Source organism: Rhinolophus hipposideros (genome assembly GCF_964194185.1).
Source record: "Rhinolophus hipposideros genome assembly, chromosome: 8".
Lineage (NCBI taxonomy): Eukaryota > Metazoa > Chordata > Mammalia > Chiroptera > Rhinolophidae > Rhinolophus > Rhinolophus hipposideros.
In genome coordinates, this window is record NC_138054.1 from 94552798 (window position 1) to 94578691 (window position 25894).

At 59.7% G+C, this 25894-nt stretch overlaps 3 protein-coding genes across 4 annotated transcripts in view; 2 read left to right on the forward strand and 1 right to left on the reverse strand.

The window, feature by feature from the left end:
- The first annotated feature begins 586 nt into the window (after positions 1-586).
- On the forward strand, positions 587-6838 carry PEX10 (peroxisomal biogenesis factor 10). 2 transcript variants are annotated; one of them, XR_013993902.1, is made up of 7 exons: positions 642-775; positions 1077-1157; positions 1590-1993; positions 3390-3565; positions 3681-3816; positions 5056-5698; positions 5969-6838. XR_013993902.1 is itself a non-coding variant. In XM_081057911.1 (6 exons), exons 1-6 carry the CDS (start codon positions 664-666, stop codon positions 5122-5124), a joined length of 978 nt encoding a protein of 325 aa, XP_080914037.1. In that variant the 5' UTR covers positions 587-663; the 3' UTR covers positions 5125-6838. The 2 variants fall into 2 exon arrangements, 1 of the variants encoding a protein (XP_080914037.1); XM_081057911.1 differs by having other exon boundaries at positions 587-775; positions 5056-6838.
- RER1 (retention in endoplasmic reticulum sorting receptor 1) lies at positions 6792-17536 on the reverse strand. Its single transcript, XM_081057914.1, has 7 exons — positions 17389-17536; positions 14228-14315; positions 12796-12900; positions 10802-10901; positions 9378-9456; positions 8206-8341; positions 6792-7678 (listed from the first exon to the last, which is right to left on the reverse strand). The coding sequence occupies exons 2-7, from the start codon at positions 14306-14308 to the stop codon at positions 7589-7591; spliced, it is 591 nt and encodes a 196-aa protein (XP_080914040.1). The 5' UTR covers positions 14309-14315; positions 17389-17536; the 3' UTR covers positions 6792-7588.
- Positions 17537-17728: 192 nt separating this feature from the next.
- MORN1 (MORN repeat containing 1) overlaps positions 17729-25894 on the forward strand; it is a 55575-nt gene continuing 47409 nt past the window's right edge. The window contains exons 1-6 of the mRNA XM_081057910.1: positions 17729-17892; positions 19002-19073; positions 20193-20291; positions 20860-20970; positions 22114-22204; positions 22793-22880. Coding sequence (XP_080914036.1) covers positions 17817-17892; positions 19002-19073; positions 20193-20291; positions 20860-20970; positions 22114-22204; positions 22793-22880 — 537 coding nt within the window. The 5' untranslated portion in view covers positions 17729-17816. The remainder of the gene's footprint in view (positions 17893-19001; positions 19074-20192; positions 20292-20859; positions 20971-22113; positions 22205-22792; positions 22881-25894) is intronic.

The window sequence follows — 25894 nt, forward strand, 5'->3', positions numbered from 1 at the left end:
AGCCTCGAGCGCCCGACACAGGCTCCTTCTCCCATTTTCTCCCCCCCGGGTCCCTCCCAAGCAGCGGCTCAAGCAGCTGTCCCCTCTGGTGCGTGGCCCTGGCAAGTCCCCCTAGGTGTCCCTGGGTCCCTCCTCGGAGCCAGAGGATGGGAGGAGCGTGGGGCGTGCGCTCCCGGGCCGGCGCGGGGCAGCCTGGCGGGTGAGTGGACGTGCCTGCCTTGTCCCGCCCCCACCCTGGGTCCCGGTGAGGTCCCTGGTGGTTAGGACACACGGTGGGGCGACAAGCCCGGCCCTGGGCTCTGAGCTGATCCAAGCCCTCCTTACCTGCCCGACCTCGGAGGCGGGAGGGCGGACGATCAGCACCCACCTCGGGCTCTGACGCCCCTCGCAGGCCCGGCGGCTGGTCCCACGCTCCGCTGGCCACGAAGCAGGCGGATCAGCGTTCAGACCCGGAACCCCCATCGCGTCCTGAGCCCCCGGATCAGGCCCAGCCCTACCGCCCCGCCCCGCCTTTTCCGGCCCCGCCCCCGCCACGCCCGGCTCCGGCCCCGCCCCGCTCCGGCCCCGCCTCGCGCGCCGTGACGCACAAGGTGTGCGCCGCACGCCGGGCCTATCGTCATCAGGCAGCGCCCGGTGGGCGTGGCCATCCGGGTCCCCGCGGCCATGGCTCCCGCGGCCGCCAGTCCCCCAGAGGTGGTTCGCGCGGCGCAGAAGGACGACTACTACCGCGGCGGGCTGCGGAGCGCGGCGGGCAGCGCCCTGCACAGCCTGGCGGGTGAGGCCGCGCGGGGCCGAGCGGGCGGAGTGCGGGTGGCCCGGGTGGCGGGATGGCCCGTGGGGCAGCGTCCGAGGGCGCACCCCGCCCCGAGCGACCAGCGCGGCCAGAACGACGTGGCCCCGGGGTGTCCTGGCCACGCCGCGAGCAGGAGGGGCCGCGGGGCGCCCTCGGGCCCCGGGCGGATGTATTCCCGTCACAGACGGTGCGGCGGGGGGCCCGCGGCCGAGCACAGGCTCCCCGGGCCGGGGAGCGGGGGACGGCGCGTGTCCGCCCGCGGTGACGGTGGCGCCCCGCTCAGGTGCGGACAAGTGGCTGCGCTGGAGGAGGGAGGTGGAGCTGCTGTCGGACGTCGCCTACTTGGGCCTCACCACGCTGGCAGGTGGGGAGCGGGGCCTCGCCGCGGGCGGCGGGGACGAGCTCTCGGGGGGACGAGCTCCGGGGGGGGGACACGAGCTCCGGGCGGTGGGACGAGCTCCCGGGGGGGCGGCCTCAGGAGGAGGGACCCGAGACCGGCCCCGCAGGGCGCGCGGGCCGGGCTGAGCTGCAGCCGCGCCTCCGGGAGCGCTGACCTTCCGCTGTCACGTCCGTGGCCCTGGGTCCTTAGTCCTGGCCTTACCCAGGATGCCGTGGACACCGGCTCTCAGGGGCTGAACCCCGGGCCGAGCGGGGTCCCTGCACGGAGCCCTGCTGCCGGGCCTGGCATGCTTTAGAGGAAAGGCAGGGACCAGCGGAGCGCGGGACCCACTGCAGACAGGAGTGGGTCCTTCTGCTGGCGCCCCCCAGCCTCTCACGTGGTGTCCCTCACCTGCAGGCTACCAGACGCTCGGGGAGGAGTACGTTGGCATCGTGCAGGTGGACCCATCCCGGAGCCGCGTGCCGTCGAGGCTGCGCCGTGCTGTGCTGGTCGCGCTGCACAGCGTCCTGCCCTACGTGCTGGACAAGGCCCTGCTCCACCTGGAGCACGAGCTGCAGGTTGAGGGCGGCGCCCGGCCCTCGCAGGGCAGCTTGGCACCCAGCTCACGTGGCCGATCGGGGACGAGGCGCTGGCTGCACCGGCGGGTGGCCACGCTGACGGAGCAGCAGAGAAGGGTCATCCTGCAGGCCGTGCTGGCGTTCAGGTGGGGCCTGGGCTGCCTCCAGCGGCTCCACGTCGCCTGGTTCTACGTCCATGGTGCCTTCTACCACCTGGCCAAGCGGCTCACGGGTGTCACCTACGTAAGTGCAGATACCACCCACACTGCTCCATTCGGGTTCCACCGCAAAGAGGTGGCTCTTCATGGCCTCTGGACTCACAGCTGCCAGCTGGGGCCACAGTTCTCAACCAGGCTTCGTTAGGTCACCTTTTGCTGAAAGACCTAAGGAAGTCATTTCTACAAAGCCTGCAGATAGGGCGTGTGTCTTCCTGCAGCCACCCGTGCGGGCCACCCTGGGTGCCAGGCCTGGCGCCCTGCTCTTTACTCTGAGAACAGGTCTGTGGCCCAGGCTCCTGGGTGCCACGACTGCACCTTCCAGGACGCTTTGACGGAGGGTCAGATGTAGGGGTATCTTCCCGAGGGTGACCCCAGTGACCACATGGACCCCATCACTGCAGCATCCCCGCTAGTCCTTCCTGGTCTGCGCCTGCCCACTCTGCTGGACAGCCACTCACACCTCCTACCCTGGCTCTCAGCCGATACCCTTGCTTCCGGATTCACCCAGAAAGCCTCCCTCTTGGCCCCACCTGCCAGAGCGTCCCCAGGTTGGCTCTCCTGGGTCACTCTCAGCATCACGCTCCCTGTAAGAAAGGCCCACCCCACCCCTCCCTTGACCTCCCCAGGCAGCGTTGTCCTGGGCACCTGTACCTCCCTTCTCTTGGTCCTGTGTCGGTCCTTAGCGTGCTCACACAGCACTGACGGCTCGTCACTCTGTGTGTGTTAGCATTTGCTGAGCTGGAACCATGGGCTCAATCCAGTGGGCTGTTCCCCCTCCTAGGCCATCCAGGGCTGCCACGGGCTCTTCTGTACATGGGCACCCAAGGTCTGGCCATCTAGCTGCCCCCATTCCCAGCCAAGGGAAGGGAGACAGCAAGTAGAGAGCAACCAACTTCACTTCAAGGATGTGGCCAGCAGCTGCACCCATCACTAGCTGCAAGAGAGGCTGGAACACGGTGTCACCTCAGTAGCATAGGTGCCTTCTGAAAAGCGGGGAGCTTGTTTCTCCCACAGAGGAGCTGGTTGGCAGTGTCTGCCACGTGGGCTCCTGCCCTGCTGGGAGCTCCTCACGCCAGTTCCTTTCCTCTGAGAGGTGGGGCCCTGGATGTCTCCCCACCCTGTCCTCTCCTGCAGCCCCAGTGGACTCAGCATAAGCTCTGTGCACATCTTCTTGGCTCAGCACGTGGCTCCTCTCGGGAGTGAGGCCTGCACACCATCCCTCAACTGCCCACCCACGCCATGTCCAGACCCCCCTCACTCAGCTGGGCCATGGGGGCCCCATGGTCATTCTCTGTTCCCGTGGGCCAAGAGGACAGTTTGGTCTCATTGGATGGGGTGCCCAAGTGCTGGGGGAAGCCTGGCTATCTGCACAGTCTTTGTGCCAGCTGATCACGCGGCTGTCCCCTCCGCGTCCTTGACAGCTCCGCACCCGCCGCCCACCTGCGGAGGACCCGCAGGCTCGCGCGAGCTACCGGCTGCTGGGGTTCATCTCCCTGCTGCATCTGGCACTAACCGTGGGGCTGCAGCTCTACAGTCTGCGGCAGAGGCAGCGTGCCCGGCGGGAGTGGAAGCTGCACCGCGGCCTGTCTCAGCGCAGGTGTGCGGGGCTGGCACCAAGGGAGGGGTCTCAGCTCGGTCTTGCTGCCAGCCTGGGGACCAAGCACCCCTGTGCTCAGTGAGGCCTTTGCGGCTCAGCCTCCCATCCCCCACAGGCCTCACACAGAAGAGAGAGCGGCTTCCAGGAAGGCCCTGTGCACCCTGTGCCTGGAGGAGCGCCGGCACTCAACAGCCACACCCTGCGGCCACCTGTTCTGCTGGGAGTGCATCACCCAGTGGTGTGACACCAAGGTCAGCAGCCGTGCTTCTGGAGCGGGCCCCGGGCAGGTGTGCCAGCCAGCCCAGGCGGCTGCCACAGGCAGGAGCCTGCCTCAAACCTCTGGGGGGGGGCATGTTTTTAAATGCCTGGGTACGCCAGATACAGGGCTACATTGGGGCAAGGGCTGCCATGCGTGGCCATGTTGACACTTTGCCAAAAGCAAGCTGGAGCGGCCCCTGGTGCCTGTGAGCGTCCTGGCAGGAATCCTGTTCCCGGGAGGCCCTGCTGGGCACCTCGGGCCCCACGCCACGCCTGGGAAGCCCTAGCCTGCTCACACGCCAGACCCCCCTCCTCTCCAGCTGGACACGCGCTGGCCCTGACTGCCCACGTGGGAACCCCCTGGGCGCGAAGCCATCTGCCCTGGCCTTTTGAGACCTCAGGGTGTTGGGGTGTACTGAGCCAAGTGGCTACAGTGGGGCACGCCATGCCACCTCTCACCTCCATGCTGTCTCCAGGGAGAGGTCTGCTTCCTGGGCCCCATGCGCCGGTGCTGCCTCCGCTGGTGAGCTCAGCCCAGATCCAGCTTCTCTGGGGGCTGGGAGGGGGAAGGGCCACCCCGGCGAGGCTGGTGAACGGAACTGGTGTTCACCTGGTTTCCTGCAGCATTTCAGGGCTCGGTGCTGTTTCTTACCTGAGGATGTCTGTCTACATCAGGCAGTCCCCACCTGGCTGGACCACATCTAGAGCCTGTGCCTGGGTCCCCGTCCCTGCCTTTCGAGGCCCTCAGGAGGACAGGCACTGCCTCCCCTCTGCATGGGCTCCGGGGGGGTGCCTAGCAGGCGAGGGTTTCAGCCCAGGCGCTCCTTAGGGGTGGGCCCGCGGGGCCTAAGGAGATGGGACGCGGGATAGGCGTGTTCGTCCCAGAAGCTGCCGAGGGCCTCAGGCAGCCCCAGTGCAGCGGCTCCGAAACCCCTCTGAGTAGCTGCATCCCACTCTCAACACAGCTGTTAGGAATAGCAGAGCGCCCTCACCTGGCCCAAGTCAGCCCTGGACAGGCTGGCGTCTTCTCGGCCTCGTCACTGTTCCCTGCTCCCCTGCCTAACCGCCCAGGTTAAGGTCGTTTCAGGTTTGTGACTTCTGAAGAAATGCCGGGTTTTTTCCTGTCTTAGGTTGAATAGAGGACACCCCATGTTACGGAGCTGCTGGTGGGGGAGGGCCTGTGGTGGTCTTTCAAGGGACACAGCCTATGTGACCTCTTCCTGCCCCCACAGACGGAGTGTCCCCTGTGCAGGGAGAAGTTTCCTCCCCAGAAGCTCGTCTACCTGCGGCACTTCCGGTGACCGGAGAACAGAGAGACCCCGGCGTCACGTTAACGTCAGGAGAAAACTTGGTTCTCAAGGTTCACTTGACTTGTACAGAAACCATAAAAATTTCCAACTTCCTATTTTCCTCGCACCAGATGCTGTACCAGCAGCTCGGGAAGACCCAGCCCGGGCAGTGGGCTGAGGCCTCCAGGACCAGGTTTGGGCAGGGGCTCCACCCCGCTCGTCACCAGCCTGCGGACGGTGATGGCGAGACCCAGCCGGGGCCCAGCCCCACCCCCGGAACCCAGTCACTGCAGGAACCTCCCTCCTCGGGCCAGGGTTCTAGGTTCCCGTCCCCTTCCCCAAACCACACAGTTGAGAATTAATTTCAGGAACAGGCTGCACTTTATTTGTTTATACGATCAGAAAATGAACTGATAGGAGGCAGACGGTAAGGGTTTGCCCTGAAAGGGCGAGTGTTGACTGAGCAGAGAACGCAGCTGCTTTTGGTGGTGAGCTCAGTCGGCCAGCACCCATACCCCTGGACCTTGCCCGTCACCAGAGCTGGCTGCCAAGTGTCCAGGAGGAACCAAGGAGCTCTATTTCTAAGGTACTGGCATGTACCTCCTAACATGTTTCAAGTGTGTCCCATTTCAGAAAATGGAAATGGAAGTCTGTGCTGGGCCCAATGCCGGCCCTGAGGGTCTCCTCCCACTCGCCCGCCCAGGGCTCCTGGCGGGTGGAGCCAGCTGGAGGGACATGTTCCACCTTCCTAAGGCCCAACCCATAAACCATAGCAGAGGCTGGCGGGCGGGCGGGCTGGCTCCTCCATCAGGTCACCTGTGTGCAGCCTACTTCCCGCCACCTTTTTTGTTTTCAGGGTTTTAATACTAACTTGTACCAGAGACAGGACATGGCCATAGGCGTCCTTAAGTAACAAATCTCACAAGTGCTGGGACATTGAGGACACCGTGAGGCGGAAGTGAAACTCGGGTTCCATGAAGCTGGTGTCAAGTGCCCTCCCCAAGGGTGACCTCTGCTCCGGCTGTAGCGTCCCCTCCGGGAGGGGTGCAGCACAGACCTGTGACTTAGCAGGTATCCAGGAATAGACACAGCTTGGTAGTGCCCATTAACAAAGGTCAGGGGCCACTGCCAGCCATGCGCTGTGACCACGGGCGGACTGACAAGCACACCTCCAGACAAGGAGCCTCGGAGCCAGCCCCGCCGCTCCTGAAATGCTGCAGTCCTGCTCTGAGCGAGTGCACACGCTTCCCACCAGGCACCCTCGGCCTGGGCATGTACGAGGTAAGCCGTGTGACGGGCAGCTGTCAAGCGCGCGGCCGTGTCGAGTGCTACAGAGTAATGGAAGCAGCAATGTGGACGTTCCTTCAGGTGCAAAGTTCAAAATCCACAATCAAGTAGACAAAGGTCTTCACGTGGCCTCTTAAAAGCCAGAGGAGCTCAATTCCAGATATGCAGAAATTGGCAAAAGAAAAGGCACAAAGTTGTCTAATACCTCAAGACGACGGGAAACGGTGCTCAGGGTGACGCGCGAACCCCCTCCAGACCCAGGACAAAAGAATGACTTCAGCATCTGCCCCAGTGACAGCCAGCCAGGGCCACGTTCTGTCTGTCCTGTTGCTCTTGGCAGAAACGGTTCTGATGGGCAGCGGGCTGTAGTTTTAGATAAAGACTACACGAGAAAGGGGACACCATCTTTAATAAAGTTGGAATTAAAAAGTTACTTAGCAAAATGTTTACGAGTACTGGTTTTTCTCACATCAAAAAAGTTGACATGCGTGTCAGCTGTTTCCCTAGAAGGTGAAAAGCACGGTAGATGCACAGAACTGGCTGCTCTTACCAGGCAGCTGTTTCTGTGAAGGGGCTGCTGCATGAAAACATTTAAGTTAATCAAAACAGCTCTGTGTATGAAAGAAATATGTCAAAATAATCTCAAACAATTAAAATATAATATATATTTATAATTCCAGGCCCGAAGCGGTCATGTAGTTCTTAACACAGTTTGGAGTCACTATGATAGAGGCTGCCCTGACATCTCTGCTGAGACGAAACTGGGAAAACTGGCATGAGAACCCCGCACTTCTGGCAAGTCACCTTGGCAGCACTGTTCCTTCCAACACACGGGCCTCAGGTGAGCATCGCACTCTGGCTGGGTGACGTTCTCCGGGCATCCCTGGGAAGGTGGGGCTGGGTCTTTCCACGCCCCCCCAACCCCACCCAACTGTCCGCCCAGCCTGCGGCTCACTACAATTCTGTCCATTTCAACACCTGAATGTCACTGAAAAACAAATCAATGCAATGCAGTTTAAATGCCAGTTTCTTCAAGAACCTGATATTTCAGTTACAAATAAGTGAAGCTCCTTTTTTAGAAAGAAAATCCGACCCCTGGTCATCAACTACTTTATGTGAAGGAGGAAGGCGGCGTTACAATGGCTCCAAGCCGCCTCGGGTTCCGAGGGCCGGTCGGCCTGCGCGGCGTCTAACTCGCGAAGGTCTTGCCCGCGTCCTCCTTCCCTTTGTACGTCCTCTTGCCATGAGTGAACGGGATGTACCGGTACTTAATCATGTGCTGGGGACAGACAGACACACTGGTTTCAGAATGGCTTCCCGATGGACCGTGCTCTCTATGCGTCGGGCGATGAAACCAGGACTCCATCAATGAGCCTCCAGGCCCCACCGCAAAACTCTCTCCATTGTGCCGGCTGAGCCGGTGGGAGATTCCCAGGGTCCAGGAAAGGTCCCCTGCATGCAGGACGGGCCCCGGGATGAGGCACCCTGACAAGCTGCTCAGTTGTGTGTGCCCAGGCCCGTTTTAGAGCAACATGGGCACAAGCCACTGTCCTTGTGCAGCCGGTCCTGACTGAGTGACTCAGGATGCCGAGCCCGGGAGAAGGGCACAGCCCCCAGAGCTGTCTGCCAAGGGCCCGTTCCCTGACCCTGCACTGTGGCACAGCTGTGCTGGCTGGCACCATGTGCCCCTCCCGGGCCTGTCCGGAGCTTGCTGCCACTTCGCTCCTGGTGCAGGCGGCCGTGGCCGGGCCCACGTCACCCTCCCATAGCCCCAGCCGGCGCCCCCCGCGCTGTCCTGGCGCTCACCTTGATCTGCCTCTTCATGGTGATGCAGAAAAGCATGATGAAGTACATCACCAGGATGGGCCAGAACACAGGGACATTGAACGCCTCGAAGAACGTGCAGACCATGGCCACCAGGATGCCCTTGGTGGCCGCGTGCCTGGAAGGAAGGGTGAAGGTCAGGTCCGGCAGCTGCACAGCGTCTGCCCACAGGGAGCCTGGGAGGTGTGCGTGCTACGTGCAACCATAAACAGCATGCGGGGCCCCTTGAAAGCGCTAAGTTTTCTTCTAAAATGACAGTGTAAAACACCGGTGAAGAGGCGCTGAGGCCGGCGGCTGGGGACAATCCAGGTGTACGCTCCGCCCAAGTCTCATGTCTGCAGCCTGGCCTGCCGTCGGGAATACGCCCCCGTCCGGCCCCACACACCCCGGCCGCTCCCCTCGGAACCTGCGCACCAGGCTCACACGTGCTGTCCTCCCTGGCTCCCCCCTTCCTACAGATCACAGGCCGGCTTCCTGGGGGCTGCCAGGCTCCCCAGTCTCGCCTGCAGTTCTTGCCCATTCCCCAGACAAGCAGAGCGCCGGCCAGGTCCCGCACGCAGCGTCCCAAGTGCAAAGTAAGATGTGGCAGCTCGCTTCCTTCAGCTTTTGATCCAACAAATACAGGACCGACCAGGTCATAGAGCCGCATGCCACTGACAATAGGGGGGGTCACCTATGTCCACCTGTCACTCAGCCTTGTCACATCACACAGATGTTGCTACCTTAGGAGGCCCAGGGGACAAGGCAACTCTCATCCCAGGACGCAGCACTTCAATGTCGGCAGCTGTCTCCGAGGCTGCGCCTGTCAGACACACTGGCGGGCAGAGAGCGACCTGTGCCCAGGGCTGACAGTGCATGTGTGTGTGCGGCAGCGCTCCAGCTGGCTGTCTGCAGGGCAGGGCCCGAGACTGGCCGGGTGGCTGGCCCTCCCAAGACGAGGCTGCAACACATCCAGATGCCACATTCTCCTCCAGAGACCCCAGAACCCCCAGCACCGTCAGGCCCCGCGAGCGCGGTGCTCGCGTTCTGGGTGAACCAATGTCTGTAACTCCCACTTCTGCGAAGTCTAACTTGCTGGCCAATGAGAACAAAAACGGTCTCTTCGCAGTCTGATCTCCCACACCTGAGGACAAGTGCCTGAGGAATGAACTCACCAAAATTTAAACTCCGGAAGCCTCCGAATGAACGGCCGGAACTCTTCGTTCTGTTTCGTGGGTAGCGAGGGCCCGTCATCTGCAAGGCAGAGCATCCATCAGAGGAAGCAGGTGTCATCCTTTGTTTCCATGACTACAGTTACAAGTTTCTCCCTAGCACTTCAGCACTAATGCATGAAATACAGATTTCTGTCATTTAACCAAAGACCAAAAGGCTCTTTAGCTGATTCAGAAATCAAGTCTTTGCTTTAGAAAATTCGTATGAGAATTCCTTTTTTAAAAGAACTGCTATACATTTCATAGGATTGCACAAAGGTTCAACCACATGCCGACTTTCAGGAACACCCCAACTGCGCTACACAAAGGGCCGAAAGGAAACGAGCAAACATTTACACACACGAGTGGGGACGCACAGCCGGCTGGGTGTATCTGCTCGCTAACGCCTGGACTGCTGGGGACCGGTGCCCTCCACCAAGCTGAGAACCAGGCCTGTCGGCTGAGGCTCACCCCCACCTCACCTCTCACCTCACCCCACTGCCCCCAAGACAGGTGCCTCCCATTACCGACAGGGCCTCTGAGTTGTTTCCTAGTCCTCCCAAATGGCAACATTAAATGAAAGGGTTGTTTCCTTTAATATTTTCATTAAATATTCCATAAAGCAAAATCATAGGCTTCTGGTCACAATTTGAAGTCTCAAGAAAATCATGAGCACTCAGAGCGCCTCTCCCTAACGGGGGTCCCAGGGGCAGTGAGCAGCACCTCGGCTTTTCCAACAGCGGCAGCAGACATCTGGAACAAATGAGTCATCATCTGTTCGTGTGCCCCCCTCACCCCAGGCTGGCCAGTCAGGCGTGGACTCAGGCCCTCTACCTGGCCCAGGTACGGCCAGGTACGATGTGAAGTAACCCCACCATCCTGGGAAATCCGGGAGCACCACCCTGTACGGGGCTGACCATCAGCAAGCAGTCAGGGTCCCAGTGGCCGTCAGTCAGCAAGCAGCCCATGGAAGCCTCTGGTCACCCTGGTTCCATGAGCAGGGGCCCAAATGACGACTGTGGAGATGCCTGCAAGACAGGCCGGCTGTCTGGGAAGGAGATATCGGGGGCAGGCTCTGGAGTCAGCAGCCAGGTCCCAGCCCTGCTCCGCTCGCTCTGCCATCTAACCCTGGACAAGTCACATGACTCTGTGTGCCTCGGTTTCCTCATCTGCACCTCAGAGAGGACAGAAGGAACGCCCACCTCACGTGTAAGAGGGTGTAACAAGTCATTCTACAAACAAACTTCTCATAATCCCAAGTTCTAGGGACACTTTTGACACCAAGAGAACAGTATCAGAGTCTGGATTTCCAATGTTTCTAGCGACAATGGGGCAACCCTGTGACGTACACGAAATCACAACTCTCCCCAAACAAACAGCTACTCTACCTGAGTCTTCCATTAAGGAAGGGTCCACTTTTGGAGAAAGGAAAGCTATGAAAAGATTTAGGTGGTAGATTCCCAAGGCGTAGGTGACGATGTACCAGCCCTGGAAGAGAAGAGCATAGGTCAGTGACACGCCAGCCACCCCACACCCTGAACGACGCCCATTCACAGCCCAGGACCTTGGCCCAGTTCTAACTGAACTCAGAACTGCACATGTTCCCACAGCAGGGAACCTAAAGACAAGTGACAGCAAGTGCAGGGACGTCCATGGTGACAGTTTGTCTCGAATTGCTCTATGGATCTCGATAGTGGGCAAGCTGGGGGTGTCCCGTCAGGTGCGCCAAACATCTGAAGCCACCAGCTCCCCCAGGAATGCAGTAGAAAAGGAGGGATTCATAGCCCTGTGGCCGAGCTGCACCTTGGGGCTCCTTAGAGGCAGGGCGGCTGGGCCCTGAGTGACACTAGGGCACGTGCCAGGTCCAGACGCCCGCCCTCAGCCAACGGCCATCTGAACGGGGGACACCATCGCTTGAGAGGTACCAGCCGACACCCCCCTGGGCCTGGAGCCTGCGACCACACTTGTCGGGGGTGTTCCTCACCTCTCCCCAAGAAGATGTCCAGGGCCGGAATGGGAGGCAGTCCAAATGAGGCTAAACATGTTTTGCAGTCAACCCTGGAGGCGTAAAGAGGCCACCGCCAGGCAGGTTTGCCCACGCCAAAACAGGACTCATTGTGCTTTTGGTTTTACACGCCTAACAATTCCCACGCAAACAGTGAGATCTTTCTGTCTTAAAACTTCTCAAGTCAGAAAACTGAAACTGGACTGAAGAGTCCGTTTACTGTGCACACAGCTTCGGGGTGCAGGGCCAAGCCTGAGGGGCACCACATGAGGTGTGAGGTTGGTTTAGAACCAACTTCCCTGTGAGACGCACCCACCCCCGCTGGAACTACCCGAATCAAGATTTCTAGGTCATTCTTTCCATTAGAGAATAGACCAAGTTCCAATTAAAAAAAAAATAACTAAATTCAACATGAATTTTAGGTGGCCTGTGGACCAGTGCTGCCACAGTAACCGAGAGAATGGCCCCAGTGCCCCCACGGGACCGTGCTGGGGTTCTGCAAGGACAGAACCACCATGCGAACATCCAAGAACAAGTTTTTGCATTTCGTTTAAGAGACCGTCCCATGTACTGACACATAGTAGTGTCTGGTAACACAGGTGTCCATCTAGGGACCACGTCTTCCTCGATCTTAGAAAGACCTGGAAGGAAGATGTTTGCTGTAAATGAGGAAACATCATTCCCAGCTCCAGAGGAGGAAAAATCCTGAACAAGGCCTTCAAACCTGCCTTCCTCTGGACACAAGGAAACATTACGACCTCCTCTCAAGAGAACGTGCATCTAGAAACCAGGGGGTCCCAGAGAGTAAGTGCACACCAAGTGTTAAGTCAGAGAGGGTGTCCCCTGACCCAAAAAGAAGCCCCTCACAACCCGCCCAGGCCTGGCCTCTGGTCTCGCACTTGGCTGGACCACCTGCACGCCCCTCCCGGGCCTCATAACACATGTGCCTCAAACAGATCCATCCGCAGGAGCCAGCAGCACTCATGGCACCTGGGGAATTAGGTGACTGGTCCAGAAGGTTACTTTGTCCCCAGAGCAGGAGTCCCCAGCGGGGGGAAGGAGCACCAGAGGTTCCACTGTCCAGACCAGGAAAGTGGGGAGCAGGAGGGAGGGGCGTTGTCAGTTTCAGGGACCTCAGACTGCCACTGAGGCTCTCCTGGGAACAGTGTGACAAATGCAGAATGAACTGTAAATGATCCTGGTTGAAAAGACAGTCACAGAAATTTTTCTTATGTTTGGTGCTTAACTGAAAGTGATTAGAGACCAGTTCCTTCACCACAAACCCACCTAATCCTGACACGGAAGCGAAAACCAACATCCCAACCAACACCACATTCCGATAAGGTGGAGACGCTGAGTCTCATCGCAGCCACCTACCTGCAACAGGTAGACCCGAATCATGTAGACAAAACTCAGGCCCAGCGTCACCACCCATCGCACAGCTGTGTAAGGTGTGGACTTGTCTAGCCAGGACTGATAGATCTGGAACAACAAGAGTTCACGCACGTCACAGACCCCGCAGCTCCTACGGCAAAGTGCACTTCCTGCTTCAGAATGGAAGTCAGCAGCCCGAAGCCTGGACGATCGATGGCTCCCCAGCTGATGCGCAGTCATTCCTGAGGCAGGTCCCTCCCTCAACGATCTGTCACAGCGGATGGTCCTGGGCAGCAGCCCGAGGGCTCATCATGGGGAGAGGAGAGGACCTCCCACGGCAGAACGGAGCCACCTACACACAGGAGGACTCGGCCCCAGGCCTGTCCCAAAGCCCGGAGGTGGCCCGGCCCGACAGCACGAAGCCTGAGTTTCCTGAGGGCTCCTCAGTTTTACACACATCCACATGAGCTTGTGCATATGCCAATTGTGTACGTGTTGCCTAATGTTACTTCTGAAATTGTTTAAGTTTTAATTATGGAAACTTTCCACCAGTCATAAAAATAAAGAGAGAAACAAACTGGTAGTTACCAAACACTCCCTGGACCTTAAGTACAGCACAGGGATATTGTATGGGGCCAGGCAGGGACCAGACGTATCGCGCGCTCACTTCGCGATCACTTCGTCAATTTAAACTGCCTAACTCTACGCTGTACGCCTGAAAGTAACATAATACTGAAAGTCAACAGTAATTGACAAGTTTAAAAAAAAAGAAATGTTTTTACTTGAAATTAAAGAGAATACTGAGCCCACACAAACCCAGCCCCCACCCAGCTTCAATAATTCTCAAGTCTTCCTTTTTTTTTCCAATTTTAAAAACTGGTACGTTTTCGTTCTGAGCCTGAACACTAGCACCACGTGCAGCTTGTTCGCTACAGGCGGCTTCTTGCCCTACGACGGCAACAGTGTCTGCGTATCGTGGCCGGTACGGCTGGCAGCTGCGGGCCTTGCCACAGCCCACAAGCTAGGTCAACAACCGTGTGCAGACCCGGGCAAGGGTGTGAGGGTCCCGCTCCCCCGACCACATGAATGTGGACAGGGGTGGCCGGGAGAGGGGACAGCTATCGCTGAGAAGGGGCCACCTCCCTATCTGTACTGCCAGGGAGCTAAGAATGGTTTTCACACTTAAGGATGAAGAACCACCCAAGAAACAAGTACATGGCAGAGACCGTATGTGGCCCCAAGGTCTAACCCACTCATGTCTGGCCCTTTGCAGAAGACACGAGCATGTGTTCACGGCAGAGGGAAAGCTGTTTCTGAAAGTGTAAACGGCGCTCTGTGTACCAGGAACTCTGCACACTGATGCCCTACAGGGAAATGTCCCAGGGTCAACCATTTCTTGTGCAAATATTCACAGAGTGCACACACACCAACCAACCTGTCCAAGTCTGGTGAAGAATCTGTAGACCACAGAGGGCTTCCCATGGACGGAGTCTCCAATGCTGTCCCCTTCGGACATTCTGTACCTGAGGACATCACAAAACACTTCTAAATTAAATAAAATGCATTCAAGGACCTGATCGCTTTTCACCGATTTTCACCAGTACTACCAAGCAGGTTTATTCAGTATTCAACATTTTACCCACACCATTTCCTTCTTCTGTCTGCCTCTACCATGAGTCGTTCTGGAAAAAGAAACAAGCTGGCGACACGCTTTGGTGGAAAGCCAGGAAGGCACGTGACATGCAAAGCAGCCCAGAGTGACTTCCATTTCTGCTACCGCCACCTGGGTCACATCCCTCCCATGACTGTTGAGTCTGGGGGCCCGCCACAGCATGGGCTGCTGCCCCCATGCCTCCCCGGGCTCCCCAGTACTGCCTCCCGTGCATTCCTGGGGCTCCCTCAGCACCTCCCTTCTCTAGGCCCTGCCCTGGTCTCCGCCCAGGCTGCTCGCCCCGGCGCCAGCTGTGCAACTCCTGGTCCCATAAGGGCCAGGTCCTTCACTCCACCAAGAGGAGAATGTCACATCAATTCTTGGGTAGTCACCTGTCTGTGTCCCAGTTCCTTATCTGTAGTGGAGGTAACCCCATCTGCTTGTAACTATTTCAACATGCTGCTGTGACTCCCTGAGGAATTAACCTGTGCGAACCCAGACAACCAAGAGAAGCGGGCGTCATCACCCATTTTACTAAGGAAGACTGAGTCTTCAACAATTGAAGCCACTTGCCCAAGGTCAGGGGTGATCAGAGCCTAGACTGACCTCAGCTTCTGCAACCAAGCAGGCCGCTGCCCAAACCTCAGGATGAGAAAGACCCACAGGACCAGGACGCCTGCCGTCCCTAAGTTGGTGAAAGAAGGTGCCAGGGCAAAGCTCACTGCCGCTCCCAACCTGCGGATGGCATCTCCCCAGTCAGCTGCCACACGGGGCTGGGGACCAGAAGCTGACTCTGACCGAGCCTGTTTTCAAGGTCTCAGAGCTGTGTGGCCCCAGGGTCTCAGTTTCCTCATCTGGAAAATGGGCACGCTGACACAGCAGCCCCTGCCAGTCACAGACAGAAAACCTGGGCGCACAACAGCTCAAGTCACCACGTCAGTGTGCCTGTCTGCAGCCGGGCTCTTTTTGAGAATGTGGTCCTGGGTCTCAAAGGGAAATACTTTCCAATCACACACCTTAAGCAGGAAAATAACCTGAGCAGCCACACCACCAACTTGGCATCAACTGTGATCCCATGACACCATTTCCTGGAGCCATCGAGTGGATGTGGCAGAGTTCCAGGAAGTGTCCAGGAGACCAAGAAATGCCCTTTGCTCTCTTGGGACACGCGTCAACCAGAGACACACGACTGCACTGCACAGATGAATGATGCCCTCTCTACCCCCGTCTTTTCGGGAGGTGCAGCTTTATATTCAACTGGGGAGAATTCTGTATTTTAAAAGGAACTAAACTAGAACTCATTACCTAATGAGGCCCCCAGTTTAAGCCAAAGCCAGGGCAGCAGAAAGCTGTATCAGTAATTTTCTTTATCCTATGGTTCCTTACAAATTTTCTTATTTCACTTTTTTATAACAAACATGTTTACCATTCAAACACTTTTCCTTGAATCCAAGCAATAAGAGTAATTGCTACAGAGAAAATACCTGGCTATCCTTTAAAGTATGCACTCCTAAGTAGAAATCATTCTTTCAACTGCATGTGGGGAAAACCTTTCAAAAACACATTGGGCAACTTCAGATTATCTCACCAACAACGTACATATTAAAATACAGCCCTACATCCTGATTGCACTCACTGTCAACCAGTTAACAACATTATGTGAACTTTGGAGTCAAACAGCCTGCTTTTAGCGTCCAGTTCTTGTCCCTTCCTGGCAGTAAGACCCTGGTGACCGGTTCAGCACCCCTCCTTCCAATCTGTGAAATGCGGCGACAGCACCTTAGTGCCTTCCTCCAGGGGTTCTTGTGGGGGTTGCGTCGCCTGGCCCTCAGAGCCGGCCGCACTCCACACGGCAGGCTTGTTCCTAGACTAGACCTGGTCCTCACGACGCAGCATTGGCTGCACGCGTCTTCCCTCGGCTCAGTTTAAAGGCCTCCACGACCCCCCAGTCCTTTGGGTCACAACACCCTGTTTTTATTTTGTGTAACAATCACCTTCTTCTTTCTCCACTAGAGTTCAAGCTCCCTGAGGCGCTCCTTGAGGGGGGCCCTGCTGGGCCCTATCTAGGAAGGCCTGTTACATAGCAGGCCGTCGGTCTCAGCTGGACTTAGCTGCTTCATTCTCAGTCACAAAGAAAACCAAGTAAAAGCAAGACAAACCCCTGCCAGGCAGACAGAGAAGCCGCCTGACCCTGTGGGCGGCCTGCGTGCGCGCCTAGCCCCACGGCCACTACCGGCACCTGTTTCTGGAGCTGGTCCTGTCCCCTCCGGTGAGCCCCGCAGGACCGGGCTGGTCCTTCTGCGTGGCGGGCGGCGGCACGGCCGGCTGGGCTCCCGCCCCTCATTCCTCCCGGGTCCCGCGCACGGCGCACGGCGCTGTCCCCGCCGCGGAATGCCCGTCCCGGCAAGGCCGCATTCCCGCGGGCCCCTCCCCAGGGGCGTGAGCGCCTTCCGTGTGTCGGCCCGGCCCGGACCCACGGCACCTGCCGGCGGCACCGCCCACACGCGCAGGCTCCGAGCCCGTCACGGGGACCGTCTGCCCCCGGGATCCCGCCTCGCCCGTCACCGGGAAGTCAGCCTGCGCCCGGTCGGCAGGACGCGCGTCCGGAAAACTTGTCGGGCCACCGGCCGCCCCGCTCAAGCACGAGGAGGCCGAGCGCACGGGATCCGCCGGCGGGGGCGGCGCCGCGAGACGCGGGCGGGCGCCCCGCCGGCCCCGAGAACTCGCGCCGGCCCCGGGGCGTGCGCTGTTCCGCGGAGTCACCGAGGAACCGCTGCCCCGACGCCTTCGCGCCGAGTGCGACGGGCAGCCCGGGACCCCGCGGGGCGCACAGCGGGCCCGTCGCACTCTCGCCGGCGCCCGACGGGCCCCCCCCGCGCCGCCCCGGCCGTCCCGCCCGCCGACCCCGCCCGGCCCCCGCCGATCCCGGCCCCGCCCGCCCGGACCTCGCGGCTCCGCTGCGGCCGAGCGCGGTCTCCACGAGCCGCGGGGAGGAAGACGCGGGCGGGGTCCGCGCCGGCGCTTCGCTCGGTCCGGGAAGAGGCAGCCGAGCACTTCCGCTCCGTACTGCGCGGCGCCGCCTCCGGGCCTCCAATATGGCCGCCGGGGCGGAGCCAAGAGCCTCCAACCATTTCCGCTTCCGGCACCGGCGCCCAGTCCGTTGGCGGGGCGGTCCTCTCGGCGGAAGGGTCGTAAGCGGCGGAAACACGCCGTGCCGCGCAGGCGCAGGCGCGCTCTTTGGCTCCCGGCCCGGACTGCTCCGCTCCAGAGATTGTTATCGCCCAGGACTGAGCCCGGAGGCCACGCCCCTAGCGACCAACGAGCCAATGGAGGAGGGCTTTGCTGGTTGCTAAGGGAAACCTCTAGACGCAAGATGGCAGCCGCCAGCCAGAGAAGCCCAACCTCCCGCCCGCAGCGCCGGGGCCCGCAGGGGCGACCGCCGCAGGACGGTAATGGCTGCAGGCCCTGCAGGGCCACGGGGCGAGCGGCCGACTGCCCTGCACCCTACCGGGCCTCCGTTGGGGTAGGAGGGAGGCCGGCAGAGTCCCGGAGCCGGTCCGGAACCTGCGGCCCCGATCCCAGCGGGCTACCCACGCGCGTGTCCAGGAGCCCGAGCTGGCAGCCCCGGAGGCCTCGGCGCCGCGGATCCTGGAAGGGGCGCGCCTCCGTGTCGCTGGCGCTCCGCGGGGTGGGCGGGGTTCGTGGGGCTGGAGACCAGGCCCGGAGAAACCCGACCTGGACGCGCGGTTCAGAGGAGATTTGATAGGAGCCGTTCTTAGAATCAAAGAAAAGGGACCGGAGTGAACTCCGAGTCCACGCCACTGTCTTCGGGGAGAAGCTGATCCTCTTTACGGCGGGTGCAGAAGCCGGCGACGCCCACACTTCTTTATAACCGCTGCCCCCACGCTGTGCCTTGAACACGCGGGGCTGCTGGGGAGGGGCCCGTCCTCTCCAGGAACTGCCGAGCTGGGAGTTGGGGGAAGTGCGCTCAGCAGCTGAGTGGCAAGGGATGAAGCTGGGCAGGCCCTCCTTGGAAGCAAGGTGGGTTTTGACCCGAGGGGACAGGCGGCCGCGGGAAAGGGGCCCTGCAGAGAATTGGCAGGGCCAGCTGCTTCCCACACTGTGCCCTCACCCTCTTCTGGCTAATTAGGCTCAGCTCAAATGTCCCCTCTTCAGGAAGGGCGCCGACCCTCCCATCAACCCCTTCCCACGCCACCACACCTCTCAAGGACCCGGCACTCGCGTGTTCTAGGCCCCCTCCCACTGGGCCTGCTCTCTGCACTGAGTGAGCAGGTGATCCTGGTGTTTGGTGCGTAATGGAACGCAGGAGTGGATGCATGGACAGTAAACAGAAAACGTCCTGACCCCAAACTGAACCTCTGGGCAGCAGTCCTGGGGAGTCCCCAGGAGGCGAAGTACTCACACACCTTGAGAGCCCCCCAAGGGGCTGCACTCTGTCCCGTAGTGCCCCCAGACCCTGCCCCAGCGGGCTGTTTGTTGGACGTCAGTCAGGTCGCCTGTGTCACATGCTCACCTGTGTCTTCTTTTCAATACTCAGGTTACGGTGTCTACACGTACCCGAATTCTTTCTTTCGATATGAAGGGGAATGGAGAGGAGGAAAGGCACACGGTAAGAAACATCTGTGGCCTCTTTCTGCAGCCGCCACCTCACAGGTGGCATTTCCTCAGGGAGCTTGGGGTGGGCAGGTGGCAGCAGTGCCAGCCACACTGGGCCCTCATGCTCTCACTGTTGCCAAGGAAAGGCCATTTCCTGCGGCACTGGGGCTCGCAGAACAAGACGCCCTTATGCTGCCCTGGTGGCCGGTAGCATGGCTATGCAGGGGCACCGGGGTTGCAGAAGACCCCTCAGCCTGCCACCTTCTCACGGGCAGGGACAGCTACAAGTTGGAAACCCTCCGTGGAGTTAGTTCGTTTTTGCCAAAGTGGAAATAAAGGCAGTTGCCTTTATGGTTTATTTCTAATGATAAAGAGTTTGCCTGCTTTTGCAGAATGTCACAACCACAGAGGAAAGTCCCAGCGGCTGTCACCAGTAGGCCTGACTGGAGGGAGGGCCCAGACTCCCAGAGCTCTGCTCACACAGTTTTATGTCTGTTTGCGGTTCTCCCTCTTCACATCCTTGGCCCGTTTTTCTGCTAGAGAATCTGTCTTTTGGTAATTTCTCATATGAGCTCTTGTTGTGTCTGTTGGCCGCCTATATTTTCCATATTTTTAAACTTTTGACTTTCATTGTAGTGTTTTTACCACATAGACATTTCTCACTTTTGTGCTGAAATCTCTGACTCGTCCTCCAGGCCAGGCATGAGGCTCGTATCTGAGACTCTTGTCAAGAGCTTGGCCCGGACACACTGGGTCCGCTGTTTTTAAATGTATTCTTCAGTGTCACCCTGCGTCCATAGACTCTCTCCTTTTGCCCCTGCGTGGACAGAGGTGAGGTGGCCCTAGTGTTCTCTGCCCCTCTCCCCTCCACCCAGAAAGTTTGGGGGCTGGGTCTCTTCTGTACTTTTGGTGGCTCTGCAGTTATTTTCTGGCCAGGACAGCAAGATGCTTGCTCACATGCCAGGAATGTTTTTATTGATAAATGTGTATGCAGGTGAGTTTGCCGAGAGCGGTGTTGGTTAAGAGATGGAGCCACACACAGAACCTGAACCCTTTGAAGCCTGGCCACGTACGGGCACCAGCAGTCACTCCCCACCGCTGTCTGATTTCACGTTACAATTTCTTTTACCAGGTCATGGGAAGCTGCTGTTTAAAGATGGAAGTTATTATGAAGGTGAATTTGTGGATGGAGAGATCGTGGGAGAAGGCTGCCGGCTCTGGGCCTCGTCAGGTTAGCTGTGGAGTCGGCGGGGGGCATGCGGACTCCTTTCTTGTAAACCATCTCTGGTGTAAGGTGGTCCCTTCCTTCTGGATGCAGAAGGTGCCTCCATCTATAAAGTAGGGACCCCTGGTTTCCCTGAGTTATTTTCTAACAGCAGTGTGCCATCCTGTAGCAGGACGACTGCTTGTGCTGCCCACTGCTTGGCCAGGTGCCGTCTCCAGACCCTCAGACCTTTACAGGCAAGCGTGGTGGTCAGTTCTCAGTGGAAGAAGGCTCACCCATGGGCTTTGGGGCACGATGATGCCCACAGAGGGTCAGCGGAGGGTGGGGTCTACACTCACATGATCAAGGGGAGGGGATCGGCCGCTCCTGCAGGAGCAATGGCAGGTCCAGACCCACCTGCCGCATTTTCTCATGAGCCAGAATGAGAAATGAGATAAAGAGACTCATCTGTTCTGAAGTGGCACCTGCTGCCACCGTTGCTTAAGGGACGGGCAGGAACTAACTGTGGTCCTGCAGGGGATATGGCACAGCTCTGTCCCTGAATGTCCGTCTCTCCCCGCCTTGTGCACCCCAGGGAACACCTATTCTGGACAGTTTGTTTTTGGAGAGCCTCAAGGCCATGGCATCATGAAGTACAAAGCCGGCGGACATTACGAAGGGGAGCTCTCCCACGGCTTGAGAGAAGGTCTGACGTCCGCCACAGCCCAGTGTTTGTCAGCCACGCGCCAGGCGCTACATGGGGCAGGGCACCTGGGGGGTGCTGGAGGCCAGCACGCCTGCCTGGTACCAGATTTGTGGGCTTGGGTAGACTCGGGGACCTGTCCGTGAACAGGGAGGCTGGTGTCCACACAGGTCCAAGAACCCCTGCCCCGGCCTGCCTGACTGTGGCGGTGGGGCCGGAGGTGACAGATTGCTCCTCTCTCCGCCCTCAGAGCTGTCTGCTGCAGTGCAGTGTGTGGGGCTGTGCCTGCAGCCTGGGTTATGTATCTGTTAGCTGCCACTGTGTGACAAGCCACCCAAAACCTAGTGGCTCCAAACGACCGCCATTTTATTATTCGCTCGCAACCCCAGGGTCAGTGGAGGAGCCTGGGCTCAGCTGGGCGGGTCTTCCGACCACATGGCTGCAGTCACAGGGTCCTTGCTACAGTACTAGCCGCACACACCCTGTGGGGGCCTCAGCTCAGTCACGTCCCCTCCTCCTGCTGAGAGGGGTCCGGAGGCCACACGCGCGGCAGGCAGACTCTGCTCCAGGCGGGCGGGGCAGGCAGGCAGCTGGGCCCCGGCCAGCGTGCTCACGGTCCTGGAAGAGCAGCCACCAGAGGCAGCAGATCAGTCACAGGGCATCGAGCGGGGCTGTGGCTTCTCTCCTGTCCAGCGCCTGCCCACAGAAGAAGGCGGAAGCCCTCATACTCGCAGACTGTCCAGAACCAGAAGATCCCAAACACACGCTGCAGGCGTGTTGTCACGCGTGTCTCCTCGGCCCTCAGACCAAGGCCGGCCCCGCACAGCCGTAAACAAACTCCCGGCAAACAGATCTTGGCCGGTAGCCGCGCTGCCCCAGCCAGACTCAAAGCCCTTCAGCCTCAGTGGGGGGTTGAGGGGCCCCTCTGTGGCAGCCCCCCACCCTCAGGACCTTTGAGAGACAGACCCCAGAGCCACTTCCACTGGTATCGCGGCTGCTGGCGCCATCCAAAATCAAACGTCTGCCCCTTGGAAGGCTGGCCGGGGTGCTGAGTCCCGTGGCCTGGGTGGTGACTCGGCCTCCTCCAGGGAGGGTGTGCCCAGCAGGAGGCCTGAGCTGACACTGGCCTCTTGGCTCCTTCGCTAGGACATGGGTGTCTGGTGGACCAGGACGGGCAAGTGTACCGGGGGTCGTTTCACAACAACAGGCGACACGGCCGAGGGCAGATGGCCTTTCAGTGAGTGCGCAGCCCCTGCGTCCTGTCCCCCACCCCTAAAGTCCAGTCGGTAAAGTACTGTGTTTGGGAGAAAGTGATTCTGTACTTTCTCCCTCGGTGACTGGAATTGGTTATTTGTATGTTTAGAGACAAACGCTGACCCTGCCCCCAATAAAATACCTCACAGGAAGGATGGGAGGGTGGGGGTTGGGGTGCAGCCTACTGAGGCTTTCTTTCCTTCCGGCCGCAGGGCTGGACATCAGGCCTCAAACTCCTGGGCCAGTTTCTCGTGCAAAATCCTTCCATTTGAATTTGTGGGTTTGCCCTCCCTTTTTCTTCTCCCTTGTCCTCTCCAAATCCTGCGTACCTGGGGGCTGGTGGCCGTGTCCTCGTCACAGCCGGCGTTTGTCATCACGCCCTGCCGAGTGCCCAGGCCGCCTGCCCCCTGCGCTGGCCCTGGCACGGCAGCAGCTCGTGGCCATCTGCTCAGGGCCTATTTCTGCCGCAGCCCGGTGGTGCGTGCTGAGCCCAGTTGGAGGGGCCGGTCTGAGTCAGTGCCACCACCTGGCTCTCCCCCGCCTGAGAGCAGCCTCTGCGTTTGTCCCTCAGGAACGGTGACAAGTATGATGGCGACTGGGTTCGGGACCAGCGTCAGGGGCACGGGGTGCTGTGCTGCGCAGATGGCTCCACCTATGAGGTAACTCACTGCGCGTTTCCTGGGGCCCAGGCGGGGGCCTGGCATTCTTGCGGGTGCAGCTCGTGCCACTCTTCACCCTGCGAGGTAGGGATGGTGACAAACGGAGGCTTAAGGAGCGGGTTCCTGAACCGCCCCCACGATCCTACACCCTCCCCCATGGGGGTAAGGTGCCTGCCACCTGGGGAAGCATTTCTGATGAGAAGTGCCGTTGGGCCCAGGTGCCCCCTTGGTGCCATGGGGGGTGGTACAGGTGCCCCATGTCCTTGCGGGCTCTGCACCCATTCCCCTCTGCAGCAGGTGCTATCTCTAGTGTCTGGCAGTGGGTTTTAGGTGCTACATGTGGGTGAAGGGCACATCGAAACCCTTTCAAGCCCCCAGAATCCATCAATTTTTCTTTCGCTGGACGCTGGTCTGTGTGTCAGCCAGCGAAGTGCAGCTGGTGGCCAGAGAGTGGCTGGGCAGCCCTCGCTGGAAGTCACCATGTGTGCGGAGACCTGAGTGTGGACAAGGAGTTGTCACTTGCAGACAGCAGGGAGGGCAAGCACAGGACTCTGAGGCGGGAGCCTGCGTGGTGGGGGCTGGGCGGGAGGGCAGGACAAGGCGGCAGGTCCCCTGGGATGACGCGTGGGCCCTGAAGCCACTGTGGGTTGGAGTTTTATTTTGAGCAGCAGAGGAAGCTGCAAGGAATTGTTGGTCTGACCTGTTGTTTGAAAGGTCCCTCCGGCTGTCACGTGGAGGGCACTGTGGTCAGCAGGAGGCGCTCGCGGCCTGCGTGGGTGGCTTGCAGCTAAAGTCACTGGATGTGCTGACGGGGTGGGTATCGAGTCCAAGGCCCAGGAGAGGCAAGGGGGCTCCTGAGCCAGGTGGGGGGGATCCAAGCAGGAGCACGAGCAGAGCACCAGGAAGCCACGTGGAAACTGCTAACTAGTGAAAGGTGGCGACCCCTGAAATGGGTAAAAGCAGAAACACGGAGATAACAAATGTGGAGTTGGCCCAGGAGACCCCCGAGGATGGGGCCAGCTGCACCACCGGCCCACGGGCTGCTGCACGTGGTGACAGTGCAGAATCGGCAGCACCAGGACAGCCCCGTGCATCAGACCCTCCCGAGTGTCCACTTATGGGGAGAAAAGGACCTGCTGGGGTCTCCGAAGGCACAGCCAGTCAGAGAAGCCCATGGTGGCCCGAAGGTCCCCGTGTCTCAAAGCCTCAGGGCTGAAACACGAAACTTAATTGTGTGGGTTACAGAATTACGATGTCGGGTGAATTCACGTCCTTGCCCAGTTTCTCGGGTGAAAGCCAGAGCAAAGATTGAGAAGGAATGGGCCTGTGAGATAAGGGGGAAAAAGCACAGCCTCTCTGCGACTCGGACCCTGCGGAGCTGGGGGGATGGCTGCAGCGTGCTGGCCCGGTGCACAGGAAGCCACTGCGGGTGCAGAGAACCTCACTGAGGGCCACCCCTGCACCTGAGGAGCTCGGAGTGGACTCACTGGCCCTGGTCTGGCAGCAGCCTGTGTGGACAAAGCCCAACATGGCACCAGCTGGCAAACAGAAACCAGGATCTGGCACCACAGTGCAGAGCAGCAGAGGGTGGGCTTGGGGCTGACATGGTAAATGGGTGACGGGCGCAGGGCCCCTCGTTGGGGTGGGAGCGCGTAGTCAGCTGGGCCGCGAGTGCGCAGAGCTTCCCAGCATGCCCTCTGCCCTGCAGGTAGAACACAGTCCCGCTCAGTGAAACCACCACCAGGCCACTCCCGGGACGGCGAGCCTGTCCAGCCCTTTTCCTCACGGTGCTCACGGGATTCCGCATCCACATTGCCACCACTTTGCGGACCTGGCAGATGCAGTGGCAGCTCCTGAGCCCATTTGCAAATGCTGCCATGACCCGCTAAAATGCCCAAGGGGGACATCCGTCTGTCCTCATTTTGCACCAGCCTTTAGGACACACCGTGGGCACCACAAACTCCAGCAGCCACGTAAGGAACCCAGTCGGAGCCTTCCTCCTTCCGTCAGCCACTCCCACTATTCCCGGAGTCGCCCCCACAAGTGTCCAAGCCATAGCTTGCGGGGCTGGGCTGACTGTGGGACCAGCTTTCTAGTGGGCAGCACAGGCGCCGGCCGCTCGTCTCGTTAGGTTTCACGTCCTCGGCTCTTCACATCATCAAGTCTCCCCACGCCCAGAGGGAATTGAAGAAACCGAGGCACAGAGGAGTCCTCCCAACCGGGAGTGGCAGGGCAGGGCTGGCAGAGAGCTTCTGGTCCCTCCAGAGAATTACGAAAGGCTTTGCCCGCAGCACAGCCCCACCCCTGGAGGCCAGTCTGTGCCTCGGCCCCCTGGCCACCTCCAGGGCGGCCCACGGGGCATCAGAGTTCCCAACACTGTGGGGCCCTGCTCGGGCCTCCCCTGCTAATCGTGGCTCAGTGGAGGGGCTGGGGCGCCCACCGCCTGTCACCCGCCACCAGGGGGCAGCCCACCCCTGCCAGCGGCCGTGGCCTCGTGGCCTCGTGGCCTCGGTAATGACAGGCTGCACTTGGGCTGGGGGACGCCCTAGACCAGCTTGTGAGGAGGCGGCCTTTGCCCTGACAGTGGCCCCCTCGGTGTCACAGGCCACACTGTCCCTCCTGGCACAGAAGCCTAGCCTTCCGAGTCACGTTTCCGGGGATTCAAGCCCTGTCGGCCTGTGTTTCACAGCTTGCGATGCCCCCACCTTTCAGAGACTCACACTCAGATGACCTGGCGGTGACCCGAGGCCCTGAGTGCTGCCGGCCGGACACACCGTCCCTGGGTTGTGTTGGTGGCCCAGTGGGAGCACTGCCCCTCAGTGTCCCGTGTGGACAGCCCCAGGCCTCTGTCTCGGGCGCTTGAGTCCCTGTCAGCATGGGTGGGAAGGACTGAGGACGCCGCTGTCACCAGCAGGATGTGTGGTGACCAGAAGACCTGAGCCTGGCACACAGTCACAAAGGGAAGGGCAGTTCTGGGGTCAGCTCCTGAACTCCCGGGCCCTCCGTCCACCTTT

What these genes read in the sequence shown, in the direction of transcription:
- PEX10 (XM_081057911.1), top strand. Translation starts at nt 664, where the DNA reads ATGGCTCCCGCGGCCGCCAGTCCCCCAGAGGTGGTTCGCGCGGCGCAG. An exon ending in CGCCCTGCACAGCCTGGCGG is followed by an intron (nt 776 to 1,076) that starts GTGAGGCCGCGC and finishes CGCCCCGCTCAG; the next exon opens with GTGCGGACAAGTGGCTGCGC. An exon ending in GGGCCTCACCACGCTGGCAG is followed by an intron (nt 1,158 to 1,589) that starts GTGGGGAGCGGG and finishes CCTCACCTGCAG; the next exon opens with GCTACCAGACGCTCGGGGAG.
- RER1 (XM_081057914.1), bottom strand. Translation starts at nt 14,308, where the DNA reads ATGTCCGAAGGGGACAGCATTGGAGACTCCGTCCATGGGAAGCCCTCT. An exon ending in TCTTCACCAGACTTGGACAG is followed by an intron (nt 12,901 to 14,227) that starts GTTGGTTGGTGT and finishes TTGTTGTTCCAG; the next exon opens with ATCTATCAGTCCTGGCTAGA. An exon ending in TTCGGGTCTACCTGTTGCAG is followed by an intron (nt 10,902 to 12,795) that starts GTAGGTGGCTGC and finishes CTTCTCTTCCAG; the next exon opens with GGCTGGTACATCGTCACCTA.